Below are 22,560 nucleotides of genomic sequence, written 5' to 3'. Positions count from 1 at the left end.
TATACTATCGTACAGCAAAAGCAAGAGGGTAGAATGGGCTGGACATGTTTGGAGGGCAGAGGCAAAAACAATAAAACGAGTTACAGAATGAAGAATTGTGGGAAAAAGATCTTTAGAAAGACCCCGAACAAGATGGAAGGATGAAGTAGAAAAAGATTTAAAAATGATCCATGAAAACGTAAAAATAAAGGATGCGAATGATAGGGCCTGATAGAATGAAATAGTGTGGCTGCGATGGATCTACATGGTCCGCTAAGCTGTTAAGAAGAAGAAGAAGAAGTTGGTTATGCACTAACATAAATAAAACTTTATTAATTTACAACATTTCTTTGAATACTTTATCAAAAATCAGTAAACAATTCACACTTTTCCAGAATTGTCACTGTTCTATTAAGTTACCGAAAAAAGAAATATTAATCCTAGGAAAAAGATTCTCCTAAAAATGTTATCCCATTATTGTAAAACCAAGGTATGAATAATCTAGGCAAGCAAAATCATCCCTAAACGCCTAATAAATTGTTTATTTTTTACATTTTTAAAATTAAATCAATGTTATAGTTATACTAATGTAATATAATTATAATTAATGTAACATTTATTTATTATAATAAAATCAAATTTTTATCTTTTCCTTGAGAGGTTTTGATAGGCACTTAACATATTTGATGAGAAAAAAAAATTGTAATTAAATTTAAAATAAAATACTGAAAACAACGCCAAAACATAAAAAAAAAAATTATACAATTAGTGGAAAAGCTAAGCATATACTTTTATAGTTAATTATTATTTTTATACTAATTGAAATCGTTTTATTTCAGTTAAGTGGTAAATATATGAATTTTAAATAGAATATGTTCCAAGTTGGAACTTTACATCCCTAATAAACTGTTATTATCATAAAACTACTAAAAACATAATCATTATAGAAATGTTTTTTAACAATTTTTATTTTTATTACTAAACTACTTATTATATTTTTATTGCAATGTTTTTTTCTATGTAAAAGGAGTATTTCTCATGTTTTTTTTATATGCGGATTAGTTTTATAGTATTCAATATTATCAAATCAATTGTTTACGCCGAATTTAAATAACTTACGAACTCTCAAAATCTCATATTTTTTACCATATTATTAATTTATATTTATTTGTTATTACTATTTATTATTATCTTTCTACTAAATATCAATACTATACTTATATTATACTGAGTACTATATAAGTAATCTGTGTACATAGGCAACCAACCATTGGTCAATAGAAAGCTCGCCCAACTGACTGTAAATAAAAATATCATCACCATAAACAAATTTTAGTTTAGATTTTATATGTAAAGTAAAAACAAAAATGTTTTGAAAATCATATGATTTTTAATTATACGCCGTTTTAATTTTAACACTACTATAGAATAGTATTTCATTAACTAAGTCTATATCTTATTAATTAAAAATGCATATAAAAATGTTTGAATTCAGTAATATAAGAGTTATTATTATGTGTTTTTTGCAGACTTTTATAATAACATATTTTTTAAATTTATTTTGACTGGGCTCCAAGTTTTTATAAATACATTTACAATAATTAATAAACGTTTAGAATATTAAATCTCGTAAAAATGCAGTAAAAATAATGTCACTCGAGTACTTGCCAAAAATGTGATATATTGTTATAATTAATATAGACAAAAATAATTAACTGTATTTTTAATTATCTTTCCTACATGGTATATAGATACTAAATTGATTTCTTTAGATTTGTATTATACTACTGTCTATGAAATCTACTTGTCAGTTGTCTGACAATAAATTACACTATTGTTACAACAAACATCAAAACTATGCTATATGGGAATTCGAATTACCTCTATCCAGTATACATTCGTAATACCATTACACATGGATATTAATTTTTATAATCGGTCAAGTTAGAACCGAGTTGTCACTTATAGCCTTTTGTCCATAAATTATTTTATTTAAACTACTACCAAAATATGTTTACATAGAATTATGTTGTATGATGGTAACATTTATACAATTTTTTTATGAAATAAAATCACTGTAACAAATATAATATGTATGATACTCGTGTGGCTGCATTACCGATTAAAATATTATAATATATATTTTTGTAAAATTATGTTTGGTTTTTTAATTAAATAGAAAAATAAATTAGATTAATATATTTGTACAGCATATTGTCCTTCAATAATAATATTATAATGAAAATACTTGTATGTAATACTTTTAAATGTAAACATTTAAAAAATTCAATATACCTCATAATTTACATCCAGTTGTCAGATGTCACTGATATAATGTTTTATATACGTTTAAAACATACACCCTATTTATACTTATAATTTATAAATATATTTGATTAAAATCACTGAAATCTAATGCTTAAAATTATTTCGGTGCGTTTGCATTTTTCATAATTTTTTTGATTTTGAAGATGTTAAACTATTTTTTTTATGACAAAGTTTCTCTCTTTTTGACCTGATAAGACGGTCAGGTTAAATTCAAAAGTTTAATTATTCACAATTCTCTATATTTTTCTTGGTGTTGCTAGAGTTAAAATAGTATGACTGCATGCAACAAAATTAAATTTTGACGTACGCTGTGATCGTAAATTTAGTGAATTTTTTTCAATTAAAATGTGATTGCCTTCAAATATTTATCTGTAGAGTTTATTTTACTGACGATTTTCTATATGTATTCAATAGACAATTATATGAATGAGATTATAGATTTGTAATGTATTGTCTTTTTAATATTATTTCTTCGTTAGGAAATACTTTTTAAGAATTTAGATGGTCAACGTATAAATTCTATTTGAATCTACCTCTGTTTAGAGTTTAATCGAGTTCCCAAAAGTTGTTGGTTGTACTTACACTATTCCACCCCACTGTAGCATGTGGGTTTAACTAATTCGTTTGTGTGTTTTTTGTTGTTAGAATGTTATTATGTAGGAATCTTCACAAAGGACCGAGCATGAATTTCACGTGTTAAACGAAATTCACCCAAATACCTCTTCTTCTCTGCGGTAATAATAGGATAGAATTGTATTACCAATAACGAGCGGCGGCCATGGGCGTTGCCGAAGATTTTGCCCCGAGTTTCACGCAGAAACCGCAGCTGCGACAGGAAGACGAGGGCAACCGATTGATATTCGAGTGCCGACTGCTAGGATGTCCCAAACCGGAAATATCGTGGTTCCGAGGGGAAACCCAGCTGGCCGAAGACCACAGGACAGTAATGAAAATCCAGGCGGTGGCCACCAACACTTATGTGGTCATCCTGGAACTGGACGACGTGGTCGAAATGGATGCCGGCTTATACAAGGTTAAGGCCAAAAATAAGATGGGCGAGGTGGCGGCTTCGATTAATTTGAATTTCAGCCGTAAGTATTTCATTTTTTTTTAAACTGTATAGCTATAGTTGAGTGGTTATCCAACATTTTTGTTTATACCTGTATCTACCTAAATTGATATCTTGAGCATTTTTAAGATTTTTAAAAGTTGCAACAAGAGCGTAAACAATTGCTATTGTTATCTGTTTATAACGTTTAAAAAGACCAATATTTTTATTATGTCTTGTCTAGTGGTACTATGGAAATATTATGGAACCTTCCATAATAAAAATTATATTGTAGATATGTCATTCTTAAATATTGTCACTAAAAACAAGTTTAAATTTATAAAGATATAAGCTGTCCATATCCGGTGTTGCCCGGGGTTTAGTTTTCCAGGGCTGAGTAAAATAATAACAAATAAGATAAAATAAAGTCAGTAGTTCCAATCGTGAAAATGTTTAATAGCGTCCCCAGAATCGCGGTATATGGAATCGGTCTGTTCCTTTAATCATCACCTACCATTCGCTCGAGTACCTTGGTCACCATGGTTACAAACCAAGTGTTTATTTTGGGTTAGAGTTTTCGAAAAGTACTATGCCAGTTACCTTCGCGGGAGTGTACTCAACAACTTCCCAAAGTTTCATGGCAATCGGATGAATGGTGTACTAATGCATAAAGAACAGACAGACAAACAATCAGACATACATTCATTTTTATATATATAGATTAGTATTATGGTAACTATTAATTTGAATGAATATTTCGCTGAGATTTCAGCTCGATTTTTGGGTTCCCGAGAAATAAGTATTTTTTGTTATTACTACGTTGGTCACATATACACATAGGGAATATGATCATAAACAATGAACAACTCTCTGTCAGTGCCAAATTTTATGTTTATACATACTTCACATAAATACATCTTAAGTACTTCACATACTTCCATATGTTTTCGGTAAAGAAGGCTTAGTAGTATTGATGTTTGCAGATGGTATATGACTATAACAATGTTAAAAAAAAATATCTATTAAAAAAAAACCTTTATACTTAGCACATTGTTTTCATCGCAATCATGAAACTAAGACGTGTCCAGCGTTTGATGTGGCTCAGACAAGGTAGCGGCCACTAGGGCTGCGCCAAATTCACTTCTAGACATGGGTCTGTTCAGCCGGAGATCAAACGATATTCGGCCTTCGGTCAGTTTCTTAGCTTTCTGCCCCACCATCTGCGGATACAAAGGGCAATACTGGAAAACTGAACCGTCCACGGCCACCACGGTTCGTTCGACGGGTTCTAGGCGCCGGAGAACGCTGGCTAGGCCGGCGGCTACTAGGTAGGCGGATCGTTTGGTGACACACTCGCAAATGTGCCGGAACAGCGCGCAGTCTATGTCAGAGGGGTTTTGCACTCCTAACACAGACTCCAACAGATAACGAACGCCCTTAAACGAATTTGGTTTGTCCGATACCGCTATGGCCATGTGACGGGCCTTCAGTCTGTACGCTAACAGCATTTTCGGCGTGACTCTGCCGTAGAAAATTGCGCCCTTCTGGACCAAGTCCAATAACAGTAACCGAACCAATTCTCCCATATACATGCCTAAAGCGGCAGAAGTGTTTTTATCAAAACGAGGGACAGTCTTCGTCAACTCAAATTCACTTACCCGATACCATTTTTTCGAAAGTCTGCGTTCCAGGATGAGACGAATGGTCGTCTAAATAGTGATCGTGTGCGGTCAGATACCACTGGAGGGCAGCGTCTTCGCCAAAAGCTCCCCACTCCGTGTTGATCACCGTCTTACCGGTGTTGGACGTGCCCGTGTACGTGCCAACGTTGCTTACGTTCTCCACGTAACAGCAATTGCATCCGTCGCCCACGGTCACCGCCACCCGCGTGGCCGGTTCGTCGACCACACTGGCCACAAGCGTGCCACTGGTATTGTTCACCGCGGCTACCACGTCTGCAACCATGCCGGTCCGTTCTATGGCTTCGCGTAACATGGTCACTACGTCGCGGCCAACCACGCCGGAGCAATTAAACCCTTTCGTCCACCTGACCAGCTTAGCCTCGTCCGGAGCGGTGTGTTCCGTTGGAAAGCCAAAGGCTAAGGCCATGGGTAGTCGATCGTTGTACACGCCAAACTGTTTGCTAAAATCAGCCAGTCGCCGGGCCGCGTGATCGAAAAGCTCGGGTCCCGAGACGGTCTTCAGACGTTTATCGATGTACGTGTGTGAAGACCACTTCGAACTGTTATCCAATTGTCCAGTCAATGACACTAACAAAACTCGGAGCTTGGAACTGTCCAAGTCCAACGCAAGGAACCGACCTGCTACGTTGCTTTTTGGCATTTGGTTGATGCACGTATTCCAGCACTTGACCGACGCCAGGTTTTGTTTGCTTTTAGAAAGGCCCATGTCCATTGCTTTGGTCATCTCGTGCATCACATCAGTCAAGTCATCATCCGATAGGTTGAAACGGCGACATGTCTCTTCTGTGACCAACCTTTTATGTAATAGTTCTTTTTCGTTGAACGTAGACCCGCTCAACCAACGAGCGTTTTGAAATGGCCTCAGAATTCTAAAGCCATTGATAAGTGTTCTTTTCAACATAAATCCTTGTGTATGTGTATTGGTAGTGTGGTTTGTGTGAGGTTTAAAAAAATGTGTTATTATTCACTAAAACCTGATTGTTGATTATAGAAAAATTGCCAAAGACAATAATTATTCTATCTAGCCAACAATTAAATAATTTCAGTTAGCAGACACCAATTACCTATCAAAAGTCGTTATCAATGAATCTGCAGTCTGATATTAATGGGTGCGGAATGTAAATTCGAGAAATTAATAAACGGTGATTACTACGTTGCCAATATTTGTTATCATAAGTCTCAATTCTTTACTTGAACAAATATTTAACCCTCGGTTATTAAAACATGTCGTACGTCGAAGAACCAGTAGAAATAGGATTTTTGTTAATGATTCTAAATGTAAATTCAAGTATAGATGTTTTTTTACAAAATTAAATTATGATACTGTACTTATTTGGTGGTTATTTGTTAGGGCATTTTTTAAAAATAATTTCTGATAGAGGACTATGGTAAATGGTTAATGTTCATTGATTGTTTGGATATAAATTTCTAACACTTCATGGGTCGTTCGATATGTTGAGTCGTTTGAAACTTTAGTGTGATATTCAATAAAAAAAAAAATGAATACAGTTATTGGTAACCTTTTTTACATTTTCTTTTAAAACTAAAATAATTTAAAATTAATATTTTTTTGGGAAGTTGTGTATAATTAGAAACATTATTAATTGTTTACGTATTTTTTATGGTATTATAATGTCATAATAGTTGAAATTATGAAAATACTTCATTATTTGAACTATGACAATTTGAAATAAATTAATATATTTAACAATGCTAAATATTTCATTTATTAGACATAAAATAAACTTTATAAGTTTAAGCCACGTCCAGCGTTTTTATTTTTCTGATTTTTAATATGATTTTTTAATGGTATACTTTATTTGAATGTTAGTAAGAATTATTGTGATTTTATTTTATAGCCTTTTTATTTGTTGTCCTTCTCAATACTAGCTATTATTAAATTTTATGAGGTCTTTCTCTCAAAATTAATGACATAGACTATATTATGGCTAAGCTAGACGTTGGCGAATTTCGTATGCGTTCACCTATGACTGGCTAAAAATTTGCCGCCAAATTATTTTAGTTAAGTATTTTAAATCTACGCAAGTGTGGAATAAATCGTTGTTTATTGTTATGACTCTTTTTTAAACCATAGATTTTGATTTTACGTGGGTCGTCACAAAAAAATCACTACTATTAAACACTATTTTTTTTATATCTTTGTTTTATTTTTACAATACTATAAAATCATTTTTTTTTCAGCTTCTGATGAACCACATGATAAGTAAGTAGAGTATTATTATCTACTCATTAATTTACAGCAGTATATTTGTACGAAATAATTTATTAGTTTAAAATGTTAGAAGAGCGTGATTCAGCTTGCATTATCGGGAGGGATAGATTAAAACAAAATTATGTATAAAAACGATTTTCTTATTTAATATTAATAGTGAATTCGATTCTTTTTTAAAAATACTTTTCTAAGTGCTCTTTTTTAGGTATATTTTTTCAATATAACCATATTTTTATTTTTTATCAAGAAAAATGATTATTATTATTATTATTTGGGGATCTTCAGTGGTATTCAAACAGCTGTTAATTAGCAAAATAATTCATTTTTAAATTTAAATTTAAAAATAATGTTATTTTCGTCGATTTTGGATTAGAGCTAAATTTTTTTAATTGACTATCAATAATTGTTTCTATAAACTCACAGCTTAAAGGTTAAAAATTGTTTTTCATTTATAGTAGTCAATAACATTACAAATATGGCTTTGCTCATTGCTTACCAAAGTCTTCTTCTCGAAATAAAATAACAACCCGATTTTCGTTAATAAAATATTTTTATTTACTATTAGACAAATTGACGGTTTAGCACCGACGTTTTCTAAAAAACCGTCCATCAGACAAGAAGACGAAGGCAAGAGGCTTTTATTCGAGTGCACTATACAGTCTGATCCGCGACCTACAATATCGTGGATTCATGGCGGAAAACCAGTGATCGATTCGCCTAGACACAAGGTACATTACAGCCCATGTATAGCTTTTCCAATTATTAAACTATATATTATTATGATTATTATAAGTGAAACTACTAGTTATTCCAAGTATGCCTAATAAACCACGTAAAATACTTAAATTATGTAAATTGTAGAATCTGAAATCAGTTTCTTTTATTTTGCTATGAATTTCATAGTATAAAATTTAAAAGACAAACCCGTAAGCGTATCAGTAACCTAAACGCTATAAACTTAAAGTTCTGCCACACAAACAGGCTTACTCCCAGTCATAAAATCCCTATACGATATAATTTACTAAATGACCCTGCATACCCTGCTGTAATACAATGCTATACTATACTATACTATGCTCTATACCTTTGTAATATTAAATATTTCATTTTCACAGCAATATGTAGATAAAGATGGACATTCCTATTTAGCAACTCTAGAAATAAGAAACGTCACTGTCGAGGATGCCGGCAAGTATAAAGTCACGGCAAAAAACGAATTGGGCGAGAGCAACGCAACTATCAGTCTCAATTTTGACAGTTAGTATATGTTATGTAATTTAAATTTTATGCATTACGGATAGTTTAATTTTTGATTGGTCACGTAGTAATTTTATAAAAGTTTTGCTGCCTAGTGCGTACCGCTTATACTTATCGTAGAAGCTAATAAAAATAATTTAAAAAAAATACAAAAATCTCATTAAATACCGTTTAGAACGGATTTTTGTTGAGATAACATAAACGAACATCCTACATTTTCGTTTAACCACCTTCAGCCAGTAGTCTAAAGCAAATTGCCCTTCATAAAATATACGTCAACGCTCTTTGAAAAGTATTATTAATTTTATGAATAGTATTGATTGACACGTATAAATGTATCTATTGAGTTGTTATATGATTGAGTTTTTGTGTAAGTTGTATGTATGTACGTACTTTGGTAAAGTATTGCGTTGATGTTTTGTTTGTTTGTAAGATTATGCGTGTAGTACACATTATAGTAGTTAGATTTGCAAACTGTATAGTTGTAATTACCTGTTGAAATCTATTCTTCTTCGCCTCTTGTAAATAATATTACACTTTGCGTGTACTCGTGAATGTATAATGATTTTTGATAGAATTCTATCGAAATCCAATAAGTGTTTCAAGTCTTTAATTCATTTATTGTTTTTTTGTTGAAACATTTTGAAACACATTAATACTCTGTTTTGGTGGTTTTATCGACAGCGTCCAGTCGGTAGTGTCCAATATAGTGCTATAAGCTAAAAACTCTATAGATTGTGTAACGGATGTCAATTCGAATACGACACGGAAATCTCATTGAAAATGTATTTTCAAATATTACAATTTGTCAATTGGTTATTATTACTCTGTTGAATATGGGCACTCATGATCGTGTAATAATAGCATAGCCCCGTAACGCTCAAGTGTGTGTTTGTGGGGCAAAACAAGAATGTAGTTCTAACTATTCGAGTGCATTTGGCCACCTCAACGAAACGGTCATTGCATAAGTCTCTCAGTCTCCAAACTAAGTATAGAATTTCAATAATCATTACTCTGATTAATGATCACCAGAAAAATTTATATTATTCAAATGTACAACAAAATTTCACATAATGTTTTTACGGTTTTTCATTTTTCCTGATAATTTGATAATTAAACATTTTTAGTTGACTTGAATATCTATAAGAACAACTTTTTTAACGTATCAACTTAACAAAGTTGACATGGCGTAGATCGTCTCGCTGACGGGGAAAAATTTTATAGAGATAATATACTAACACAATAATAACTTAAAAAAACGGTAGTTTTTTTTTTGTAGTGGTTATAATAGAATGTATCTTATTTCTCGTGGACCGCTACTAATGCCAAGAATAGCACTACTGGCAATTGGCGTTCATAAGCAGACTATAAATGTTATTTTTAAAACACTATTGGATTTTGTGTAGAACGTCTATCAAAAATAGAAAGTCAAAATGATAATAATAATCCCGTTAATTTTCTTTAAAAACAACACTAATAATTTATAAATAAATTATTTAACCTAATAATATTATTACTCACTTATTTAGAAAAGTTTTGACGTAGATTTGTAATTTTTTTTTTTGAGTTTATATTTGAATTAGTTGTGTGTGTGTGATTTTTGAAGTTGTCTCGAAGTCTGAATTTAATTTTAAATATTATAAATGTGAATGATCGTTTACCATAATATGTAATAAATATCACAAAAATGAATAGAACAAACGCGCGACTCTCCATTTGGTTAAGGACCCATTCACCCACTTTTTATTTAATATTATCAAAATGACATTTATTAATGTTACAAAAAAAAAAAATAATAATGATAATAATAGTACTAAGACTATTGATGTTATAAACCTAATCTACGATACTACTATACAATTTTAAATATAGCGACGTACTGTGTAAAATTTAAGTACAACAGTGACGAACCGTAGGTTTTTAGTAAGTTTTCACTTTAGGTGACGAAGCCCCTGTACCTGAAGATGGGATTAAACCCACGTTTACCGAAAGGCCCATAATTACACAGACTGAAGATAGTAATAATGTTATAATAGAATGTCGTTTGGTGGGAGACCCTAAGCCGACAGTCCAGTGGTGAGTACGACCGAAACAGGTCGTTTTTCTTTTCCAACCGACAGTTATGCTTTAATTCTTTCGTATTTTTTTTTTTTTTTTACATTTAGGTACCACGGTAAAAAACCGATATCGGGTAGTAAGTATTCCTCGTCACTGGATATAGACCAAAAACTGTACTATCTGGCCAGGCTACAGATAAAAAACACCGAGGTGGCCGACGGTGGAGAGTACAAAGCCGAAGCAAACAATAAGCACGGAAAGTGCGTTGCTGCAGTCATATTGAACTTACACGACGAAACGGGCCAGCTCAAGTAAGTACAAACGAATTGATTGGCATTTCAAAGACGTAGAGATATCTACTGTCTTCTGTTTTATTTACTTATTTACTTACATACTTACAATAATAACATCGTTGATAGGCAGAGAAATGTTGACAGAAAAACAAAGGGTTGTTAATCTAGTATATAATTTGCATTACAATTATAATTTTTGCAACAATAACTATGTGCATTGTTTGTGTTTCTTTAATTTAACCCCCCCCCCCTCCAGGATTAATTATATTTAATAACGCGAGTTTGTTGCGAAAAATTGTCCTCAACAAAACTTATCCTCAAATTTGTATTGTACATTACTTTTCATTTTTATTTTAAATAACTTCTTGTACTTCAAAGTTATAATGATCTAAAATTCTACTTACTAACGTTCTTATAGCTAAGTATTTTAATGTATGTGTATGACTATTTCAATGTGATATCAAGTTGCATGTATACTAACGGTTAGTACCTACTGTTAAACTATGTTCAATGTGTAATATATTTAGACTCAGAAAATGGTGTTTATATATGTTTAGAATACCGGAAGAAAAGCAACCGAGATTCCCGAAGAAACCTGTAATACACCAAGAAGGCGATGTTCTGGTTATGGAATGCGAACTCGAAGCCAACCCTATTCCTGAAATCAACTGGTATCAAGCGTCCAAACTTTTATTGGATACCGGACGCATTAAAATGTCGAAAAAGACTATCGGCAAAGACGTATACTTACTTAGATTAGAAATAACCAATCCTACCAAAGAGGATGGTGGAAATTACCGCTGTAACGCTTGCAACGTATACGGCGAAAGCAATGCAAACATATCATTAAACTTCCAAGGTATTTATATCCCCCCGAAAATATTGTGTTTGTGACGAGCACCCGTAGGATTTAACTGTAAACAACACATCACTGTTTCACCCATTAACTCCACCCGAACACCCTGCGCATGCTATCCTAAACTATACCTTAGACACGTCGTATAACATAATTCAGGTATAATAAAACGATGTTGTGACCATTTTTTAGTGGTAGGTAGAGACAAACGATGACGATTTTCGAATGATATCCGAACCGCTCGGGTCCGAGTTGTTTGACACGTTTGTTTTGATTTTTTGTTTACAGGTGGTGATGCTGGTTCTGGGATGGCGCCATCGTTTATCGAGAAACCTAGAATTATTCCCAACGAGTCCGGTACACTGATCACGCTCAGATGCAAGTGCCAGGCGAATCCTAAACCAGAAGTAACGTGGTACAAAGGCACAAAAGTGGTAACGGAGACGTCCAAAATCACAATGAAAGTAAACGGAGAAGACAACACATACGAAGTGCTTTTGCTCATACAGGTGAAGTCAAAACACCCATGTGGATTTTACAAATCAATAAATAACATTACCGTGTTACAATTTGTTCAGGACCCGATTGGCCCTGATAGCGGTACCTACAGGTGTCATGTTCAAAACGAACACGGCGAGAGCAACGCCAACTTAAACTTGAACATCGAAACCGAACCGGAACAGGAGGGCGATCCTCCTACATTCTTGGTGAAACCAAGGATTCAGTCAAAGGAGAACGGTAAACTTATCGTAATGGATTGCACGGTGAAGGCTAATCCCAAACCTGAAGTTGTATGGTACCACGACGGAAAGGTACTCAGCCAGACCTCAAAGATTTCTTGGAGAGTCGAGGATAGAGCGGATTCGTATTACATTTGTTTAGAGTTAAAGGTATTATCGCTTTTGCAAACGTGATATAGTTGTTATTGAGTTTGTTTTTAAATGGCGAAAATCGATTTGTATTTCCTAGAACCCGGGTAAAGAGGATACTGGTTTATACAAGTGTAGTATAAAAAACGGGAATGGTGAACTGAATGCGAATTTAACACTCAATATTGAAAGTAAGTGAAAGATGATTATGTGGCACGACGGTCGTCTCTTTGCTGTATATCTACTTGGATTAAATATTGTCTCATTTAATATTGTTCCCTAGTAATACCTGTGATCAAAGAAGTCCCACGTGTTGTCACAATATCAAGAACCAAAAACGTTGTCATTGAGTGTCGCATCCAGTCCATTTTCGAGCCCCAATGCACTTGGAAGAAAGACAACACCGTGATCAGAGACAACGTTTCAAGGCAAACGATAATCGAACGTGTTAAGGACGTAATAACGATGACTAAATACTTCCAAGCGTTAAATGTATTTTAAACACAATTCGTTTTTTATTTTTTTTAACAGGGAGAGTACGTGGTCAAATTGGAAGTGAAAAACGCTTCTACCACCGACAAAGGTGTATACAATTTGATCGCTAAAAACGAGAAGGGCGAGGCAGTATCCACGCCTATCGAAGTCAAAGAAGTCGCTGAAGACAAAGAAGAAAAACCGACTATTGGTCAAAAACTCCAGCCCATTGTAAGTCTATTCATTTCTTCGCATGTTTGTGGCTCTGTTAACGTACTTAAAATAACACAATGTGTAACGTCCAAAACCATTTGCCAAATATATACCCTAAAATCTAAATCTGCACTCTATTTCCTCAAAACCTAACATTGAACACATCAACGTTAATAATATTTCCATTCAAACCCCTACAGGAACGTCAGGATGCTATCAGGTAAAATATTAAAATCATTTTTTCTCTTATGTTTCTCTGGAAACATAGATGGATTTCAGGATGGATATTATGGGCATTATCCTTCAACACGGGATTGAATTGGATAGGTCTTTTTCGGGCTCGTACAAATTTAATATTACAGAGACTATACTTCACCCAAGAATCAAGTGCGGTTCTGGCTGGAAGATGAAATAGAAGATTAGAGTATATGGTAGAAATGTCCTGCGCACACTCGGCGAACGAACTAGGCCCTAATAGAGCCTACCTCGGTCAAAACGCCCTACGATAAAAAAATAAAATAAAAAAAGAGCGTTATTAAGGAGATGACATTTTTAATTTATTATTGTTTTCGTTGATGAATTTTGCATTTCTCTATTCGTTTTTGTCTTTTGGCGTTTTATTTCTGTAGAACATAAACGGGCCTACACGAGGATATTGACCATCGTACATAGACCAATCGTCCACTTCCGGGTTTCTCTCTTGGTCTTTTTCCAGTTCGTCTTGAAACATCATCCACTTGAAATCTGCATCTTTGTTCGGTACACGCCTCATATTTTTCACATTCCTTAGAGTTTCCTCTCTAGAATTCAAATCATCTGCTACGTCCTTTTCCATTACTATTTAGTTTTGATACTATTTAAGAGGATACGGCACGGTTCAAAATATATTCATGAGCATTTTTCAAGGCATATTGCGAGTCTGCTGCTCTAACGTTATTTATAACATGTTATTTAAGAAACCGTAGTAACGCGGTTGTGGCGTGAACAAATGTTATACAATCGTACAGATGTGATAAGCACCACTATCAATAAATATTAGGTATATGTCATTATCGTTCTTTAATAGTGTATTTATTATGATAAAATATTATTATCTGCTACAATTTTGGGATACATTCGTTATTCAATATCAATAATTTAACTACTCCTTTTCCAAACGTATCTCCTAAATAATATATTTTGCAAATGGCTCTTTCTCAGGTATAAGGTACTAAAATATTGCCGCCAATAAACGATTAATGCAGTAAATAATTGTTGCATTACTTGTAATTTGTTTGTAGTGTTTCTATCTACAACTGTCAATAAATGGCAATGCAATGTTTTGCCATGACTTAAATTTAAAAAAGTCATATTAAATTATTATATTATTTAACGCTTAATTTAGTTAAACTAGTTCCGTTATATTTTTAATAATAGTATTGTGAGTCAAATTGTTCGCTGTACGCCATTTTATTTCTGTGAGCGGTAAATTAGGTCGTACAAAATGTGTATGTACAAAATGCTTATTGAAGAAAAAAGTTGTTTTTTAGCTATAATAACTACTCACATTTATCGCTGTTCTAATGCTATATTTTGGAGCTATTTTCGAGTGAGTATCTAATGATTAAAATATTATACTGTTATAAGCGTCGAACGTTAATTTTGACAAGAAATTTTTTTTTACAAAGACTGCTGTATTAGGAGATAGAATTGAATTCGTTTCCACATTAACGAAAATTGACAAAAAGGTCACTGTCACGTGGTACAAGTAAGTAAACTAATGACTAAACTAAATAACCTTATTGTAAACACCATGTGTTCAAAAACTTAATACAATTGTTTTTTGATAACTAGAAATTCGGTCGTAGTCAGAGAATCAACGGATACAGTTATTAGCTTTGATGGCAAACGAGCGAGCTTGGTAATTACCAACACGAAATTATCACATAGTGGCAGGTACAAAATTTTATTCAGAAACTATCTGGGAAGTGATGAATCGTATGCTGAACTTGATGTCTCAGGTATATAAAATAGAAATTTTCATCATTTTTCATTCGATATGTTAGCATTTGACTACTATACTGTTCGTTGTTTCTTATATTTCTTTAGAAAAAATGGAAGTGGACAAAGAAGAAGAAGAAGAGGTAATATAAAATTAAAACTAAATAATAATCTTATTGGCATTTCTAAAATCCGTATTCGTATTTCTAAAATTATAGAAAGAAGAAACCAAAGAAAAGACTATCAAGCGAAAATCTTCTATCGCGGCATCTAAGGTAATACAAATATTATGCATTGTACTTCTTATAGATGATTAGGGCACTTGCAGTTTTGTATAATACACCAAATTCATCGGACGAATTCACGATTTGATATTTATTGTTTTGTTAGAAAACGTTGGAGACTGAAGAGAGTGAAGATGCACCACCAGAAGAGAAACGTAGAGCTTCTATATTAAAGGTAACATTTTTATAAAAAAAAAATGACTACTTGAAAGCAACTCAGCTATCTGCCATTGTAGGCAACTTCATTAACTATAATTAATTAATAGTTACAGTTAACTATGGTCAATTAATTGCATGTGTTATCGAATCTTTTTTAACAAAAAAATATCTTATCCCGGCATCTCGTCAGGAACCTAACCTAGAGACTATTAGAGACTACTTGTCTACTAGATTCAAGAGTTACAATCCTGGGGAAGTGGTTATGGTGCGGTGGTTTCCCGTTGCTCTAGTCGGGTGGTCATTTCTCTCCCTTGACGGTTGTCCCACCCAGCTATAAAAACGGCCAGCAACCGAGATTCGAACCACGGCTAGAGCGTAGAAACACTGCCGCGGTACCCTCTCGGCCACGACGTCTTGTCAGGAAATCACTTGATAAATTATTAGATTAAAAGTATTATATTTTTGAAATATTATTGATATTCCATTACATTTTCAGAAAATTAATGAGACTTCTTCGACAACAGAAGTAACGGAGACAAGAAGACGCTCTTCGATTTTAAAGGTACAAAATAATTAATACTATCTATTATTTATTTATTAGTATAAAAATATATCCACTAGACAGATTTAACTAAACAAAATTTAAATCTTGTTTTTTCAAAGAAAATGGAAAAAAAGGAAAGTGAAACCTCTATTACGGAAGACACTGAGAACAAACTTCAAGAAAGACGTCGGTCGTCAGTGTTAAAAGTAAGTCAGTTCATTGATATATCTAACTACAATATGCGAGTTACACAAATGTATTGCAAAATAAAATGTTGAGTGGGTATAATGTGGGTTTCCAAACTCTTTCAAAAAATTGGAATTTCAGCACTCCTTGAACAATATATAGTTAACTGTATCAACTGTTTTTATGTGTAGAAATCGGTTAAAGATAAATCGGAGAATAAAACAGGCGAAAAGAAGAAAATATTAAAAGTAAGTACAAACCGTTTATTTGTGAATCAAGTAGGTTATTAGTTTTTTGTGTTTCCTCTGTACATACTCGGATATTTCTTGTATCCAAACCCTACTGTACATATGTATGAATATTTTGTGTATATATCTTTTTTTTTTTGTGCTATTCTAATCTGTATATAGAAAAAAACTGACGACGATAGTATTGCTTCACCCGAAAAAGAAATACAAATAGGATCACGTCGCTCATCTGTTTTAAAAGTGAGTGTCAACTTAAAAATACCCAATAAAATGACTTCGAATTGTATATATTATGATTTTTATAAAACATTAAGTTTCGGTATTCTAGTGAAAGTAGAATTTTGTAAATATTTATTTGTTTGTACCCGGCGTGTCATTTTTAGAAAACAACCGATGGCGAAACGGTCGAACCAGTTGAAGAAGAACAGACATCAGGTCATCGTCGGACCTCAGTTTTAAAAGTAAGTACAGTCATAACTTTTGTCTTTAGAAATTTTCCACTTTTTTTTTATTAGTTAATTTGTTTTTTTCATTCCTATCATGTAGAAAAGTTCTTATCCTAACATTCGCTCTCCGTTGTGTTTAACATTTAAGCAAATTTTGATTTTATTTAGTAGTTAGTTGACATCCGATAGAAAGTAGATAATTATACATATTTCACAAAATAAGGAAAAACTTATAGTTAGCATGTAAAACCATAAAAAGTAACCGTTTATCATCGTGTAATAGTATTCTCAATATCTAAATCAATAGTCCCGCCATGTTGTTTAAAAGTTAGATCATTTTTATATACTTAATTTATTTTTAATAACATAATAGAAAACTTCTAAAGAAAATACTATTAATAACCACGACGAAGTTATGGAAGTAGACGATGATGATGATAACAGTTCCTCCTCTCCCGAATCGAGTATTAACGAAACTCCGTTGAGGAGAAGAAACTCTTCGATGAAAGTATGTTTAGATTCCAATTCTTAACGTCCTTGTAAATAAGTAAACTATAAACTACAGAAATATGTATGTGTGTATTTAGACGACCTCCGAAACTATTGAAACGTTTGAAACTAACAAGTCAGATATTAAGAGACAACCGTCGGTAAAAGTAAGTTGCTGTTTTGCATGAGTTTATACATGAGTTAATAGCAAATTGTTAGCATTGAATTTCCAGTACAATATCAACATAACACTGTAAAAGCGGATAGCTGATTTCCGATTTTTCTGATAAACAATCACTTTAATGCATATTTGGTCATGATTACTAGGAATATTTTTATCTGGATCATATTAGACTCATCATAGCTAAAGATTAATATAATAGAATAATAATAACAGTTAAGACATGATCAAGCTTTTACTTTCCTATTCTAGCACCTATTACTCTCTAAGAGTTTTTACCGCCATCACTCCAGGTTCCTCTATTCTTGATCTATTACCTACCAATCTTGCACTCCTAGCGTTTAAGATATTTTTCTACTACATATCGTGGCCTCTTTTCTTTGGGTTTCCATTCCATTACTATACTTATTATCTCATACTTAGTTACCATCTTTACATGTCCCTCGAAGTCATCTTATTTGTCATATGGCATTTTATGTAGCTAGTTACTGGCGCTAATCCCATTTCTTTGTGTAGTTATTTGTGAACTTCCTTCTCAATTCATTTTTTCTATTATCAATGACTGGTCAAAAAATGTTGTTCTGTAGTCTTCTTTATGTTACTTTTGTCGTTTTCATATTTCACATCTATAAGTGAGAGTTATAATTGCTGGTTACATCTTATTCAAGATTATTATATTTTAGTCCACGTAATACCAAACTCTAAAAATGAGTTATAATAGTTAAAAATTAGAGATTAATAAAACACTAATGACAATTAGAGTATCAGTCATAATCTTTTTAAAAAATATGAATTAGATAACGTTTGTGTAAGGAAATCCATTTTATTCTTACGAGTATGTGCTTAAATTTTTTTTCTGTAAATATTGTTGATGTTTAACTTTGCATACTTATATTTAGAAACCCAGTGATATACTTGGCTCAGTCGATGACGAAAATCAAGAAGTTAAACGCCGAACATCGATCAAAGTAAGTTTGCAATTACCTTCAACAAATGTAGATATGTAGTATTGATATAATTTGTATATCATTAGAAAACCAGCGACACGTTTGGAACGGTTGAGGACGAAAAGCTCGAGGTTAGACGACGATCATCTGTGAAGGTAAGTAAACAATTTACTTATTTTACGTACAAAGTAGTCTATACATTGCATGTGTCTTTAGAAAACCGCTGATGCACTAGATAATATAGAAGACGAGGCGGTAGAAACTAGGCGACGTCCATCGGTAAAAGTAAGCACTAACATTACCTAATAAAAAATGTGTACATACAATATATATATATATATACAAAATATATATCAACCCCGTTGATGCAAGCCCAAAATCGTCATTTTCGAAAATGAGAGTTTAAAAATGAATAACTTAAACATTTTCCTTTATGAAATAACTTTTTTCTTCATCTTAAATTGCTATTTCGTTTAATTGCAATTCAAATTTCTTGAACATAATTTTTACAACAACATTGATACTATATGGTGATATCTACTTGTAGTACTTGTCTGTGGTTATTTATTGTACTCTAATAATCTTGAAAACGACGACTTTGGACTTAATGTGTTTTGCATGAACTGGGTCGATTTATCTCATAACAAAGTACCTAGTCTAAAATGTAAAAATGTATATAATACAGAAACCTAGTGATACCCTAAAATCTGTCGACGAGGATAAACCCAATACTAAACAGCTGTCGTCAGTAAGTATAACCAACCTCTTGAGCACGCTATTTAATAGATTTGATATAATTATAAATTATGTATATATTTAGAAAACTACTGACACCTTAGACACCACAGAAGACGATGTACCGGAAACTAAGAGACGACTATCGGTAAAGGTATGCTGTTATACGTTTTTAGTATTAAGTGGCATATATAGTACAGTAGAGTATAGTTAAAATATGTGTGTTTAGAGACCTAGTGATACTCTGGGACTGGTTGGCGATAAGGAACCTGAAGTAAGAAGGCGAACTTCAGTAAAAGTAAGTTAACAAACCGTTTACGTGCACTTGTACTCAGTAGTTCTTATACCTTTGTGTACCTTTAGACAACCAGTGAAACACTGAAATCAAATGATGAAGAATTAGCAGAGACTAAGAGACGTGCTTCAGTTCAAGTAAATATTAATCTTTACTTATTTCTATACAGTAGTCAGTAGTATATAGATCGCTTGTATATTATATATTTAGAAACCTACTGATACCCTTGAATCGGTCGACGAGGAATCATTTGTAAGACGACGAACATCAGTAAAAGTATATATATTTATTTAGCTTACTCTCTGTAAATTAAGTAGGTAGTCTATAGTTTGGATATATGTATTTAGAAACCCAGTGATATACTGGAACCGGTCGATGATGAGAAACCTGATGTTAACCGTCGAACATCAGTAAAGGTATGTACTTTGTATATTGTTCTGTGTATCCAGTAGCTTATAGATACAATGTATTTATAGACATCTCGTGAAACTTCAGAGACATTGAAAGACAAATCTCCGGAAACTACGAGACGTCCGTCGGTTAAAGTAAGTAGTATTATTTAGTTAAATCCTGTGCACAGTAGTCTATAGCTAACATGAATGTATCTAGAAACCTAGCGATACACTGGAGCCGGTTGATGATGATAAACCAGATGTGAAACGAGGATCATTGGAACACCAAAGGCGTTGGTCGAATGCAGTAAGTATTACAATAAATCGTTGAGTATGCATGTACAGTAGTTTATAGATAGCATGTATATATCTAGAAACCCAGCGATACTCTGGGACCAGTTGGCGATGAGAAACGACGAGCTTCAGTAAAAGTAAGTACTGGACATGTTTGTTATTCAATTCCTTAGTGCACAGCAGTATAGCTTTCCTGTATGTTTAGACGACCAGTGACACATTAGGAAAGGTCGATGACGATACACTAGAATCTAAGAGACGTCCGTCATTTATAGTAAGTAATGAATCTATTCACACATATAGAGTAGTTTATAGTTAGAATTACTTCGTTTATAGAAACCCAGCTATACACTGGGACCGGTTAATAATGAGAAACTAGAAATTAAGCGACAAATTCTGGTCAAAGTGAGCTTATAGTCTGCAGGACTCGTTTTATAACGCTATTAATAGTAAAGATGGAAAATAGATTTTGTTGAAATGAAAGTCATTATTATTAAATTTAATTAAAAAAACAATATGTCTAAAAAGTAATATACCTATTAATAAAATTATGAACTTGGCTTTTGATTCCAACTTGGTTGTAATAAAACATCTGTACAAATATTCAAAAATGATAATGCAAAATCTGTGTTGTTCCATAACATTACTGACCAATTTGCAGTAGTATACAGTTTTGGTGTATTTTGTAGAAACCCAACGATGACGTAAGATCGGTCGGAGACGAAACACCGGATATAAAACGACGTTCATTGATAAAAGTAAGGTTATAACTCATGTACTTAGTAGTACAGTAGATTATAGTTTGTGTGTGTGCCTTTAGAAAAATACTGATACAGTAGAAACAGTCGGAGCTGACCAAACATACCTGACGACGTCGCCATCGGTTAAAGTGAGTATGAAAAGTTATTCGGTATCATTAAGTAGTCTATAGTTGGCATTTATGTGTTTAGAAACCTACCGACTCCCTAGAACCGGCCGTTAGCGATAAGCCAGAAGTTAATCGACGACAATCTGTTAAAGTAAGCTATGGCAAGAAATCATTGTTAGTATATCATGTAGAATACGCTAGACTATACCTTCAATGTGTGTATTTAGGAATCCAGTGACATTCTGGAAAATATTGACACTGATAAAACCGATAGTAGGCGAAGATCATCTGTAAGAGTAAGTGTAGTATTTAGTAGTCATTAGTGATGGGAATATTTCGATTAGACAAATTTATATATTTTTTTAAAATCTTACATAAATAATAACATTGCTGTTTTAAATAAGCGTTATAAAAGTAACAATAGTTGTATTACTTATTTAGGACTAACCTGCATGTGATATACTGCATGTAGGTAGAAGTATTGAATTTTTTGTGTTTTTAGAAGGCCAGTGATGCAACACTAGGGTCTGCTGACGATGAAAGACCAGCAAACAAAAAACAGCCATTAGTCAAAGTAAGATTTCGTTTAAAGATGCTTAACAAAATCACAACTTTCAAATTATATTTATCAATCTATTATTCTAAAAGTATTTTAGTACTAATTCTCAATCTAGTATTCTAATATGCTAATTATTCATGTTAAAATAAATTTTAGAATAACTATTGTAAACTATAACGTACAATAGCTTATCATTTTAAAAAGCCCTAATATTTAAACAATATTTAAAATGTCTGATGCAATGGTGGTTAGAAGTCGATAAGCCTGCAGTAAAGTAAGTTTTCTATGTAGCTAGTTGTAATTTGTAATTTGAAGATTTGTAGGTAGTTTAATATGCAATAAATCTTTACTTATGACAAAGATATAATACAGTATCTACCATTAGTGTAATTGTATAGTAGAAATATTTCGTGTGATATTATGTAGTTTAACCAGTTGTTACAATGTATTTAGAATGCCAAAAATGAAATACTAATACCACACAGAGACATGGTAAAACTTCGGCCGGTTTTAAGAGTAAGTAATAGATTTTAAACTGTCAACGTTATTAATATGTTTACATGCATAATAGATAATGTAACTATTTATACTGAGCGTGTGCTAGAGTAAAATTGTAGTTAGAAAAAATGCATTTATAACATA

The 22,560-nt window shown here is 32.7% G+C and overlaps 1 protein-coding gene across 26 annotated transcripts in view; it reads left to right on the top strand.

Moving 5' to 3' along the window:
- LOC126844212 (twitchin) overlaps positions 1–22,560 on the top strand; it is a 72,270-nt gene that overhangs the window by 6,357 nt on the left and 43,353 nt on the right. For 9 of the 26 annotated variants that reach the window (XM_050582184.1, XM_050582183.1, XM_050582195.1 and 6 more), the window contains 43 exons: positions 2,953–3,398; positions 7,261–7,282; positions 7,857–8,019; positions 8,407–8,548; positions 10,489–10,624; positions 10,714–10,917; positions 11,457–11,758; positions 12,044–12,264; positions 12,334–12,645; positions 12,725–12,815; positions 12,908–13,080; positions 13,156–13,329; positions 14,979–15,058; positions 15,145–15,311; positions 15,400–15,434; positions 15,510–15,566; positions 15,682–15,750; positions 16,231–16,296; positions 16,398–16,484; positions 16,656–16,712; positions 16,875–16,952; positions 17,096–17,173; positions 17,532–17,666; positions 17,746–17,814; positions 18,728–18,796; positions 18,862–18,930; positions 18,992–19,060; positions 19,461–19,523; positions 19,596–19,664; positions 19,740–19,808; positions 19,874–19,942; positions 20,016–20,081; positions 20,153–20,221; positions 20,282–20,350; positions 20,415–20,504; positions 20,572–20,628; positions 20,697–20,765; positions 21,181–21,249; positions 21,312–21,380; positions 21,442–21,510; positions 21,587–21,655; positions 21,862–21,933; positions 22,372–22,434. In XM_050582184.1, the coding sequence (XP_050438141.1) occupies positions 3,086–3,398; positions 7,261–7,282; positions 7,857–8,019; positions 8,407–8,548; positions 10,489–10,624; positions 10,714–10,917; positions 11,457–11,758; positions 12,044–12,264; positions 12,334–12,645; positions 12,725–12,815; positions 12,908–13,080; positions 13,156–13,329; positions 14,979–15,058; positions 15,145–15,311; positions 15,400–15,434; positions 15,510–15,566; positions 15,682–15,750; positions 16,231–16,296; positions 16,398–16,484; positions 16,656–16,712; positions 16,875–16,952; positions 17,096–17,173; positions 17,532–17,666; positions 17,746–17,814; positions 18,728–18,796; positions 18,862–18,930; positions 18,992–19,060; positions 19,461–19,523; positions 19,596–19,664; positions 19,740–19,808; positions 19,874–19,942; positions 20,016–20,081; positions 20,153–20,221; positions 20,282–20,350; positions 20,415–20,504; positions 20,572–20,628; positions 20,697–20,765; positions 21,181–21,249; positions 21,312–21,380; positions 21,442–21,510; positions 21,587–21,655; positions 21,862–21,933; positions 22,372–22,434 (4,539 nt within the window). In that variant the 5' untranslated portion in view covers positions 2,953–3,085. Of the gene's footprint in view, positions 1–2,952; positions 3,399–7,260; positions 7,283–7,856; positions 8,020–8,406; positions 8,549–10,488; positions 10,625–10,713; positions 10,918–11,456; positions 11,759–12,043; positions 12,265–12,333; positions 12,646–12,724; positions 12,816–12,907; positions 13,081–13,155; positions 13,330–14,794; positions 14,900–14,978; positions 15,059–15,144; positions 15,312–15,399; positions 15,435–15,509; positions 15,567–15,681; positions 15,751–16,230; positions 16,297–16,397; positions 16,485–16,655; positions 16,713–16,874; positions 16,953–17,095; positions 17,174–17,531; positions 17,667–17,745; positions 17,815–18,727; positions 18,797–18,861; positions 18,931–18,991; positions 19,061–19,460; positions 19,524–19,595; positions 19,665–19,739; positions 19,809–19,873; positions 19,943–20,015; positions 20,082–20,152; positions 20,222–20,281; positions 20,351–20,414; positions 20,505–20,571; positions 20,629–20,696; positions 20,766–21,180; positions 21,250–21,311; positions 21,381–21,441; positions 21,511–21,586; positions 21,656–21,861; positions 21,934–22,371; positions 22,435–22,560 lie in introns of those variants that run through there. The other 17 variants (XM_050582211.1, XM_050582202.1, XM_050582201.1 and 14 more) reach the window with 13 other exon arrangements.

This window comes from Adelges cooleyi, unplaced genomic scaffold (genome assembly GCF_023614345.1).
Source record: "Adelges cooleyi isolate 19-005CV unplaced genomic scaffold, UGA_ACOO_1.1 ACOO_flye_CR_arks_rails_tigmint_CR_PRNA_651, whole genome shotgun sequence".
Lineage (NCBI taxonomy): Eukaryota > Metazoa > Arthropoda > Insecta > Hemiptera > Adelgidae > Adelges > Adelges cooleyi.
Note: the sequence above shows the minus strand (reverse complement) of the source record. Positions and strands in the feature narration are given on the sequence as shown.